General features: G+C 33.9%; 1 protein-coding gene across 5 annotated transcripts in view; it reads right to left on the reverse strand.

Annotated features, from left to right (window-relative positions):
- CNTLN (centlein) overlaps positions 1–12,683 on the reverse strand; it is a 318,921-nt gene that overhangs the window by 12,443 nt on the left and 293,795 nt on the right. For 4 of the 5 annotated variants that reach the window (XM_073228458.1, XM_073228457.1, XM_037018671.2 and 1 more), the window contains one exon: positions 2,430–2,615. In XM_073228458.1, coding sequence (XP_073084559.1) covers positions 2,430–2,615 — 186 coding nt within the window. Of the gene's footprint in view, positions 1–2,429; positions 2,616–5,767; positions 5,839–12,683 lie in introns of those variants that run through there. The other variant, XM_073228459.1, reaches the window with a different exon arrangement.

Consider the following 12,683-nt stretch of genomic DNA (forward strand, 5'->3'; position numbering starts at 1 on the left):
CACAAACTTTAATACTTAATTTAAAAATATTTACATTCATGTGGAAAATGAAGCTATATTCCACAATGTAATTCAGGAATATTTTATTTCTGCCTTCACAGTGGAGCTCAAGGTAAAGACTGAGGTAGAGGTCAAAGCAATTAAAATAAAGTGAATAGTAAGATGGGATCTATATAAAATAATTATTTACAAGTGATCCTAATAAAGTAACACAATACATTATACTCAAAAATCTGACTCATGGATAGATAACTAAGTAACTGTTACAATTGCAAACAAAATAGGACATGGCATGGCCCAGTGGATTTAAATATTTGCTTATTTAAAACATTCAGTAATATTTAAATAAATAAATAAATAAAAATATCTAGTAATAACTAATAGGCTAGGGACAGTCCAACTTAAAATGCTGTAAATCATTAAATATCTTCAACCCACCAATTATCAAGGTAAAATATTTCTGAAAGCATAATGCATTCACATTTGCAGTTGATTATTCAGTTAAACTCGTGATTCAGTTTACAAAAAATAGACTTTTCAAAAAGGGAAGAGTTTGGAAAACTAACATTTGCTGAAATTTACTGTATGTCAGGTATATCCAGGTAGGCATTTCACATAGGCTATCACAGTTATTTACATGAATTTACTAGTTTAGCTTTTACATGAGTTTACTAGAGTTCACTAGTTTACTACAGCTTAAAGAATATGTCAGGTAGTTTGGGCTCTGCTTAGGCAAGTCACCCAACCTTAAACTTCTCAAAGATGCAGGGATTAGTCTAAATAAACAATGATTTATAATTAAACGTAGTAAATATATTAAGATGCACTGATTTTTCTCAGTACAGTGTGTTTCCACTAGAGCCTGTTTTTCTTTTTGCCAGGAGTAATTCTATTTACGATTTCTATGGTGTGCATATTGCAGTGCTGTGTACTCTGACTCCAGACTGTGCCTGCCCAGAGACCCAGGGTGCCATTTCTTGAAATGTGGTACAGAAATGTGCCTTCTACTCTTTGTGACTATGAAGAGAGATTCTTTTATAATTCATGTACTCAAGGGGGACAACTTTTTCTAATCTGTCCATTCAGAGTGGGTGCTTTTTTTTCTTATTTGTAAACCCAGAGAGGGCATCTTTTGAGACTACCCAAGGTGGTGGGCCTGTCTTCCAGAATGTGTATCTATTTGTACACACACAAACACATATGGATATACACATACTCAAGGGATTTTGTTAAATCTTCGTGTTTTAAAACTCTTAAGCAACAATGGAGGACTCAATCATAATTTTCTGTTAGGTTTTTCATTATCGATTAACAAACTTTAATTAAATGTCTGTAGTAAGGTAGTTAACACCCTTGCCAGAGGGATTATTATTTCTTGTGTGTCTTACATTTGATACTATATTTGATAATACTCATGTACTTCAAAGTTCAGTTCAGTAGAAAGTCACAGACACTGTGGCATAGGAAATTGATAATCCACTATTCTATTCACCCATAGGATGAAAATAATTTCTGCAGGATTCCTTTTTTAACCTCTTTTCTAACAATTTTTGGCAGTTTAGAATCCTTTCCAAGTTGTAGATCTGCTCTACCTCCAGAAGTTCTTTGAGAAGATGATGGGGATCTGGAGGATGTTCTCATGAAAACATTAAAGTCTATCATTTTACTGATTCACTAAGTAAATATTTATTGGGAAGCTACTAGTGCCATCATCTCTTTAATCTTTCCAAACAATAAAAAAGTAATAATTATGCATTAAAGTTCACTCTTAAACATTATAACAGGATTGAGTATTGTCTACAGATTTCACAGAGGACTGTATATAGGATGAGATTCTGCTGTTTGTAAGGTAATAACTATCAAAAATGCAGTGCCTTCCCCAGGAGGTACAGAAATACTACTGAAGACCTAAACCTATATGCACATGAATTCATTCAGACAGGAACATTTTACCTAATTTAAAACAATAAATAAATTTTTCTTTAACTTGATCAACAACAATTTTGAATTAAGCTAGGAAAGCCAATAGATTTACTATTTTAAAAATCTTACATATAAAGAAAAAATTCTCAAATCATTGGTGACTCAGCTTACCTAAATCCATTCAAACTGGCTTAATTAAAAATCTAGGTCACAGGATATATGATTAACTAAATTAAAGAAAATGAAGAAGACAGAAAAGGATAACTGACTTGAATAGCAAGCAGTTCTAAAGGCTCCATGTACTGGCTTATGTTTATAGTACACAGTTAATTTTCTCTAAAGGTTTTCTGAGTTGGTTAATACTCTTGATGTATTGTTCATTGGTGCATTAATAATCTTACCTTCATTAATATTAAAGATGAAATTCTAAGAATTACAAATGAAAACAGGTACTTTAGTTCATTGTTTAAAAAGAATTTTATTAATAAATATTTAAATGATTTTACCATTTCATCTTCTGTGTCCAGTATTTCCTCTAGATCTGACTGTGATATGTTCAAGATAGAAGCTGCCAAGGTCTGGGCTTTATGGGTTGAGGTTTTATAAACATCCCTGTTTTTCTGTATTTTTTTAAGCTCTCTGGTTTGTTGCCTTATCGCATGGACATCATTTTGTAATTCCTTGACCAAAGCCTGCAACATATTGGAAAGAATATGAGCTCATATGGAAGTCATAAATGAAGATAAAGCAGTCATAAGATAAAAATGTGAAGATATTAGCAAATCATTTTTTATTAGGATTACTCTGATTTTATTTATTTTGGAACGTAATAGATTGCTTTTTACTTACTGCCTGTATGCAATAAAAGCTCTCTTAAATGACCACTTGACTGACTTGCTGGACTAACCATAACTCTTTCATCTATCTTTCAGATTCACCAACTGATATCTTAGTTGGTGAATGCTTGCAGCGTGCGCACTACTTTTCATCATGCCAGATGGCAACTACTCCCACCAGCTGAGCTGATGCCAATTGTCTGTTCTATGTATTCCTAAAAGTGTGTACATTAGTTGTAACAGGCTAGTGACATAATTAAATTAATTACTATATAAACTGATGGGATATGGCTGCAGAAAGAAACTTGTTTCTATTTCATTAGAACTTGTGCTTAATAAATACTTTGGAAGGACTTGATAAAGACAAGTTAGGTAAAAGTACAATTAAATTATGTGTGGGCAAGACAACAAGAAAGGAGTAAAAAAATTTTTTTTAACTAGGATTGCTCATAAGTCTTTAAGTTCTCCCTGTGAGAAATTAATAAATACTAGCCCATGCCATACCACTGTATGCACACACACACACAAAGATAGCCTTTACTCTGGGTGAACATTGCTCTAGGACTTAGTGCCTGGTTTTGTGAGCTGAGAACAGGCTCACTAGATGTTTGGGCTGTTCTCAATCCTTCGCCAGCTCAAGCAATGTCACAATAATAGTGCTCCTACAGATCCTTTCTATCTCTAGAATATACTCCTAGAAGTGAAATGATGGACCAAAGGGTGTGTGTAACTGTAATTTGGAAAACTGCTATTTAATTATTCCTCTCTTCAAAATAGTACCATAGTTGTACCTCCACAAAGACTGCTGACAGTACTTGCTTCTCCACACCATTAGCAAAACACCAGTTTGATACTTTAGCACAGTTTGTTTTTTCATTGTTTGCATTTTTCTTTTGACAGTAATTATAGTGTTTTATGCCAAGGAAAAAAATATTTTTAATATTTTATGTGCTTAGTGATTCTTTTTCTTCTCACTTTTGAATTTAGTGTGATACTTTATAAGTGTATTTTCTAACTGTGATGGTTTTCTTCTACTTTTAACTCTGTTTTTCTGTGTTAATTCATTTGGAATCATTTAGAAAATTATTACATAAAATCATGCTTAGTTGTCCCACCACCACTTATTCAAAGTCCATCTTTCCCCCACTGATCTCATATATGTTTAGGTCAGTTTATGGACTTTCTATTCTGTTCCATCACTTTATTAGTGAAGCTTTATATTTTAACTAGTGAGGGTTTATAATAAATGTTAACATCTGGTAGGGCTATCTCCCTCTTACATCCCTTCTTTTTCAGACTTTTCTTAGTAGTATTTGGAGGTTTGGTTTTCCACTTGAATTTCAGATTCAGTTTGTCTAGCTTCCCTCCACCCAAAATAATCTTACCAGAATTTTATTTGAATCTTGTTAAATTTTATTTAGATCATATTAACACTGGTATGTTGTATCTTCCTAATCAAAGACCATGGTATTTCCTTCCAGTTGTGTAAGTCTTTATTTGTGTTTATGAGGACTATTTTGAAGTTTTCTCTTTATAGATGTAGTCTATTCCTGAACATATTACTGTTTTTTGGCTGCTTCTAATACTGTGTTGCTTTTATATATAAATATTGTTAAGTCATATTTAGCTTATTGAAGTTTCATATTTGTTACATGAAGTTCAGTTGATTACTCCCCAGATTCTAGGAACTGAATTTTATATTTGTAAATATCAACAACTTTAGCTCCTACATTTCCAATTTTATACCTCTAATTTCTTTTCTTACTGCACCAATTATTAAGTTCCTTCTGAACAATACTAAGTAGTAATATTGATGGACTGGATATACTTGACTTGTTCCTGATTTTAGTGGGAGTCCTACTTCCTAGGAAATACTATAGTCTTTTTTGAGTTGAGAGTCATAGTTTAATATATTAAGATATATATTTTAATATTTAAGATAGTCTTAATATAGTTAACTACTCATTTCACTTTTTTATAAAAATGGATACCAAATTGTCTCTGACCTATTTTAGCATCCAGATAAATTATCATATGATTTTTATCATGAATCTGTTAATAGGATTATTAATAATTTTCTTAGTATCAAATTATCATTTCTGGAATAAACTCCACTTGATGTGGTATTTATCTGCTGCTGAATTCTACTTTCCAATATTTTATCTAGGATTTCTACACTAATACTAGATTGATTTAATTTCATACAATCTTCCAAAAAAATTTGGAAGGTATTTGTCTCTTTCCATGTTGTATAGTAGTTTTAATAAGATTGAATTTATCTCCTCTTTATAGATGTGGTAGCAGTCATCTGAATTTGAACCAGCATTTATTGCAAAGGAAGTATCTTTTTAATAGTTTGTTTTAATTTTCTGTTTGTTCTAGGGGGAACTTTGGCACATTACATTTCCTAGAAAAGTATCTGTTTCATCCAGGCTTCTAAATTTATTTGCACAGAGTTGAGCTAAGTAAGTGGCCTGCCACTTTTTTCCCTATGTGTACGGTTATTGTCACTTATCACTGTTATTTTATATAGCTGTACTTTCTCTTTTCCTTAATTAGGTAAGCTGAATTTCATCTATTTTACTGCTTTTTCCTTTTTTGGTTTTTCAAAAAATGACTTTATTTTTACAATTTTAATTCACTAATTTCTATTTCAATCTTTGGATCCCAATTATTTAATTATGGAACTGTTTATTTTCATTTCTTCTTATTTATTAATGTAAACATACAAGCCTATAAATATTTTTTCAGCATTGCTTTAGTTATTTCTATGGATTCTGATAATTTTAGAATATTATATTTTTAGGGATATTCTGCAATTTGTTCACATACCATTCCTGACCCAAGAACTTTGCCTTCTAAATATTTAGGTGGTAGTGATATCTGTTTTCTGGTTTTGTAGGTAATTGCAGTTCTATTGCATTAGTCTAAGAGAATGTTACCTATACTATTTCTACTTTTTAGAATTAACTTATATTTTCTTTGTGCTATGTCACAGATTGGATTACCTGGAAATAGACTCTGAGATGAAAATCTGTGTGCTGGAGGCTTGTGAGGGAGTACACTTTAGGAATAACACCTGTAAGAAATTTAGAGACGCAGTACTGGGCAGAGGTATAAATGTTGAACTACACTGGTGTAAGTATACCACTAAAGAAAGTCATCAAAACATAGACGAAGACAGCAAGAGAAAAAGAAAGGAACAGAGGAACTAAAAAACAGCTAGACAACACTTAAAATGGCAATAAGCACATACCTATCAATAACTACTTTAAATAAAAATCGACTAAAACTCCAATCAAATGATAAATAGTGGCTGGGTGGACTTAAAAAAAAAAAACCCCAAACCAGACCTATCTATATGCTGTCAACAAAAGACACACTTTAGATGTAAGGACATGCACAGACTGAAAGTGAAGGGATGGAATAAGGTACTCCATGCAAATGGAAACCAAAAGAAAGCTGGAGTAGCTATACTTGTATCAGATGAAATAGACTTCAAAACAAAAACTGGTACAAGACACAAAGAAGGGCATTACATAATGATAAAGGAATTAATCCAACAAGAGGATATAAAATTTGTAAATATTTATGCACCCAACATAGGAATAACTATATGTATAAAGCAAATATTAACAGACTTAAAGGGAGAAGTAGCAACACAAAAAATAGTAGGGAAATTTTACATCCACTTACACCAATGGATAGATCATCAAGACAGAAAATCAGTACGGAAATACTGACCTTTAATAACTTTAGAACAGATGGACTTAACAGAACATTCCAACTGAAGGCAACAGAATACACATTCTTCTCAAGTGCACATGGAACATTTTCTAATATAGATCATATGTTAGGTCACAAAACAAGTCTAATAAATTAAAGAGGATTGAAATCATATAAAACATCTTTTCCAACCAAAATGTGATGAAACTAGAATTACAAGTAGAAAACTTAAAAATTCAGAAATATGTGAAGATTAAATAACATGTTACTAAATAACTAATGGGTCAAAGAAAACATCAAAAGATACCTTGAGACAAAACCAAAATTTATAGAATACAGAAAAAGTGGTTCTAAAAGGGAAGTATATAGTAATAAATGCCTACCTTAAGAAATAATAAAAGTCTCAAATAAACAACTTAACTTCATACCTCAAGGAACTAGAAAAAGAAAAACAAAAAAATCGTAAATTAGTAAAAGGAAGGAAATAATGAAGATTAGAGCAGAAATAAATTAATAGAGACTAAAAAGACAGTAAACAAGATTAAAGAAATAAAGAGCTGGTTCTTTGGAAAGATAAACAAAACTGACAAGCCTATAGCTAGATTCACCACAAAAAAAGAGAGGACTCAAATAAATAAAGTAAGCAACGAAAGAGATGTTATAACTGACTGGCAACCACAGAAATACAAAAATCATAAGAGACTACTATGAACATAATACACCAACAAATTGGGCAACCTAGAAGAAATGGATAAATTCCTGGAACCATACAAATTGCCAAGTAAGAATCATGATGAAATGAAAATTTGAACAGACCAGTTACTAGCAAGGATATTAAATTTGTTATCAAAACCTACCAACAAAAGTGAAGTACCAGAGGTTTCACTGGTGAGTCCTGACATTCAAAGAGGAATTAATACCAATCATTCTCGAACTCAAAAAAAAGAAGAGGGGGGAACTATTTCAAACATATTTTGTAAGACCAATATTTTCCTAATATCAAAGCCAAAAAACAGTGCCACCAAAAAAGAAAATTACAGGCTGATACCCCTAATAAATATAAATGTGAAAAATCTCAACAAAATATTAGCAAACCAAATTCAACAATACATTAAAAAGATCACAAACCATGATCAAGTGGTATTTATTCCAGGGATGCAAGGATGGTCTGACATACGCAAATCAGTCAATGTGATATATCACATTAACAAAATGTAGGATGAAAATCATACCATCATCTTAACAGACACAGAAAAAGCATGTAACAAAATTCAACATCATTCATGAAAAAAAATCTCAATAAAGTGCATGCAGAAGGAATGTACTTCAACATAAATGCTATCATGACAAACCCCCTGCTAACATCATACTCAATAGTAAAAAGATGAAAGCTTTTCCTCTAAAATGAGGAACAAGTCAAAGATGTCCACCCTTACCACTTTTATTTGAGATTGTTGTATTGGAAGTCCTAGCCAGGGCAACTAGGCAAGGAAAGAAATAAAAGATATTCATTGGAAAAGAAGAAAACCTGTCACTATTGGCAGATGACATGATACCATAAATATAAAAAACCCTAAAGACCTGATCAAAAATCTGTTAGGACTAAGAAATGAATTCAGTAAAGTTGCAGGATACAAAGTCAATGTGTAAAAATCAGTCACTTTTCTTCGGAAAACACTTCCTGTTATGATATTCAACATAAAACACTCCTATTGATAGGTATTTTCCAATGAAGTCTGATAATTCACTTGGTTTTCTACATTATCTTAAGTCTGTCTTGGTAATTCATATTTTATTAGATTATCATTCATTTTGTTTAAGTTTTTCAACTTAGAGACAAAGTTATACGTGATATTTTCTTATCATTTAAAAAATCTCTATGTCCTTTTAATTACTCCTAATACAGTACTGGGCCTTTTTTAAAAGTCCTACTTACAACCAATTTTTTGCTTTTTATTGAGTTTTTTTTGGGAGAGGAAAGAAGGTATTTTACATTTTACTGTTTCTTTCTTTTACCTTTAAGTTATTTTAAAACTTTTTTTTGAATCTTTTTTTTTTCCTAGCATCTTGAGTTGGGAGTAAATTTTGGCTGAATTTCAAAGGTTTTGATACTCTCACTGTTGTTCATTTTGTCTCAGATATTTAGATGAATGGTATGAGATAATGTGAATATTGCTCCATTTGGATTGGTCACACAGTTCTTATTATTCTTTCATTCCTAGGGATCCACTTTTCTCTCTGTGCCTCAGCTTTTTTGTTTTCCTGTTCTCTAATTTCTATTTCACTTACCATCTCATCTACCACATCAAACCTACTTTTAAATCCCTCCATTGTATGTTTCATTTCAGATACTGTATTTTTCAGTTTCTATCTTTCTTGAATTCTTCCATTAGTTCTTGAATATTTTTCTGTAGCTATGTGAGCATGTTTATGATTTTTGTTTTGAAGTCTTTATCAAGAAGATTGGTGATTTCAGTTTCACTTAGCCCTCTTTCTGGTGTCAGTTGAATTCTTGTTTGTACAAGATTTTTTTGCTGTTTCATGTTTCTTGTGATTCCTATAGAATAATAACTGTGTGTAGGCAGTACACTCTAGTGCCCAGAAGCTCTACTCCCTGGAGCTGCCCAGAATCTGAAGCAATGGTGGGGGTTGCAGGTGTGTGGCACTGGTGCCTGCCAGGAGGAAAGAGTTCTTCCCTGCATCCCAGCTGCAATGCCTGCCTCCACTGCCAGGTCCAGTGGGCCAAGTGCACAGGAAAGGGCCTCTGTGTTTCACCCCTGTAGCTGCCATGGGTGGGGCCACCCTCCAGCTACCCTGGTGTTATGGCAGGACCAACACATGTGTGGACTGGTGCCTGCCTGGAGGGAGTGGCAGGCCGCATATCACAGTGGGGAGCCTCGGTGCTGTGTTGCCAGCTGGGAGGATGGAGTGCGTGAAGCATCTAAAAGTTCCCAACCTGCTGGGCTGAGTGTGCTGGGACAATTTTCTCCACCTGTCCTTTCTCCTGGGCAGCAAGCTCTGTGTAATCCTTGCTCCTTTAGCATCCCTCTTGCTGTTGGGAAGTATTTCAAAGTACCTGCATTTGTTTTGTCCCAGAACAGCTGGTTTTGCATACCTGTTCTCCACAAGCAGGTGGAATCTCAATGTCTCCAAGTATTCTGCCTGTCCTTGCTTTGCAAGCCCACTAATTTCCAGAGTACCATGTAATATGGGTTCATGCTCCCAGAGCAGATCTCCATGGCTGGGTGTTTAGCAGTCCTGGGCTTCTACTCCTTCTTTGCTCCATTTCTCTGCCTCCTGCCTGTGAGCTGGGGTGGGGGGAGGGCTTGATTCCTGCCAGATCGTGGCTTCGCTACTTTACCCTTTTCAGTGAGGTCTTCTCTTTTCCCCAGATGTAGGCAGTCTGTTCTGAAGTATTCAGATCGTTTTTTAAGGATTAGTTGTATTTGCTATATTTTCATGTTATATGTGGTTTTAGAAGGAGGTTTCTGCCTCACTTCTCACACTGCCATCTTTTTCTCCTCTCCTCACTACTGTTCATTTTGAAATAGTTCATTAAATCACTTACTCTTTATTTCCTCCTTAACCTAAATTATAAAGAAGAGTTTGGAATTTTCCTGATGGATAGATAAATTTTGGCCAACTATTTTGTTAAATCACAGTTATATTACACCATACTCAGCATATAATGAACTAAGTGATTTTTGCTTTTTTAGAACTTGTTGAATTTTGTGGCTAAGACTAGTTTTTTTGAATACCCCACATGAGGCTGAACATAAAGTAGCCTTACCCAAATTTTCTCTACTTGAATTGTTGATTTCTGATGATAGCATAGATTAAATACATAAGGACAGTAAATACACTTGTGAATTAATTGATTTCTTTTTGTAGTTTTATCAAATTCCTCTTAAAATGTCAGGCATATAAAGATTCATGAATTTTATATTTCCTTGGCAAACTATCCATTTTTATCAATACCAAATTATCTCTTTGCCTTCCTAGTGATTTTTGTCTTTAAATTTGTCTCAGAATAATACTGCTGTCTTCTTTTTGTTAGCATTATCTGGTATATATTTAGTTGAGGGCTGGTAAACCAGCTCTTTTTTTAGAAGGGAGAATTTCCAAAATTCTATAATTTATAATGCTTATCCATTTATGTGGTATAAATACTCACACCATGATTGATTTCAAGCAACCAACACAAATGTGGAGATGGGAATAATATAACTGGTTCTCACAAGCCTGTGTGAGATAGTTCCAGGACATTGTATATTTTATCCTTTTATTTTCTAGCTTTTGGATCACTGTTTTTACATACAACTTTTTCACAATCTCATAGTCTTTTTCAATTTTTAAAGAAGTATATTTCAATTTTATCACATATACTGTGATTATTGGTATGTTTGAATTTACATCAGCCATATCATCCTATCTTTTTTTTTGGTCTCATTAATCTACAATTACATGAGTAAAATTATGTTTACTAGACTCCACCCATCATCAAGTTCCACCCACATACCCATTACAGTCAGTGTCCATCAGCATAGTAAGATGCTGTAGAATCATTACTTGTCTTCTCCATGTTGTACATGCCTCCCTGTGTGCCCCCTACATCATGTCTGCTAATAGTAATGCCCTTCTTTGTTCTCTCTTTTCCCTCCCTTCCTACTCATCCTCTGCACTCCCTTTCCCTTTGGTAAATATTAGTCCATTCTTGGGTTCTATGATTCTGCTGCTGTTTTGTTCCTTCAGTTTTTCTCTTTGTTCTTCTACTCCACAGATGAGTGAAATCATTTGATACTTGTCTTTTTCCACCTGGCTTATTTCACTGAGCATAATACCCTCTAGCTCCATCCATGTTGTTGCAAATGGTAGGATTTGTTTCTTCTTATGGCTGAATAATATTCCATTGTGTATATGCACCACATCTTCTTTGTCCATAAATCTAGTGATGGACACTTAGGTTGTTTTCATTTCTTGCCTATTGTAAATAGAGGTGTGATAAACATAGGGGTGCATATCTCTTTTTCAAATTGTGCTGCTGCATTCTTAGGGGAAATTCCTAGGAGTGGAATTCCTGGGTCAAATGGTATTTCTATTTTGAGTTTTTTGAGGAACCTCCATACTGCTTTCCACAATGGGTGAACTAATTTACATTCCCACCAGCAGTGTAGGAGGGTTCCCCTTTCTCCACAACCTCACCAACATTTGAGGTTGTTTGTCTTTTGGATGGTGGCGATTCTTACTGGTGTGAGGTGATACTCATTGTGGTTTTAATTTGCATTTCTCTGATGATTAGCAATGTGGAGCATCTTTCCATGTGTTTGTTGGCCGTCTGAATTTCTTCTTTGGAGAAGTGTCTGTTCAGATCCTGTGCCCATTTTTTAATTGGATTATTTGCTTTTTGTTTATTGAAGTGTGTGAGTTCTTTTTATATTTTGGATGTCAACCCTTAATCAGATATGTCATTTATGAATATATTCTCCCACACTGTAGGATGTCCTTTTGTTCTATTCATGGTGTCCTTTGCTGTACAGAAGCTTTTCAGCTTGGTATAGTCCCACTTGTTCATTTCTGCTTTTGTTTCCCTTGCCCAGGGAGATATGTTCATGAAGAAGTTGCTCACGTTTATGTCCACGTGATTTTTGCCTATGTTTTTTTCTAAGAGTTTTATGGTTTCATGACTTACATTCAGGTCTTTGATCCATTTCAAATTTACTTTTGTGTATGGGGTTAGACAATGATCCAGTTTCATTCTCTTACATGTAGCTGTTCAGTTTTGCCAACACCAGCTGTTGAAGAGGCTACAAATTCCCAGTTGTATGTCCATGGCTCCTGTATTGTTGACCATATATGTTTGGGTTAATATCTGGACTCTCTATTCTGTTCCACTGGTCTGTGCGTCTGTTCTTGTGCCAGTACTAAATTGTCTTGATTACTGTGGCTTTGTAGTAGAGCTTGAAGTTGGGAAGTGAGATCCCTCCTGCTTTATTCTTCCTTCTCAGGATTGCTTTGGCTATTCAGAGTCTTTTGTGGTTCCAAATGAATTTTAAAGCTATTTGTTCCAGTTCATGGAATAATGCTGTTGGTATTTTGATAGGTATTGCATTGAATCTGTAGATTGCTTTAGGCAGAATGGCCATTTTGACAATTTTTATTCTTCCTAGCCAAGAGCATGGGATGAGTTTCCATTTGTTA

Source organism: Manis javanica, chromosome 2 (genome assembly GCF_040802235.1).
Source record: "Manis javanica isolate MJ-LG chromosome 2, MJ_LKY, whole genome shotgun sequence".
Taxonomy (NCBI): domain Eukaryota; kingdom Metazoa; phylum Chordata; class Mammalia; order Pholidota; family Manidae; genus Manis; species Manis javanica.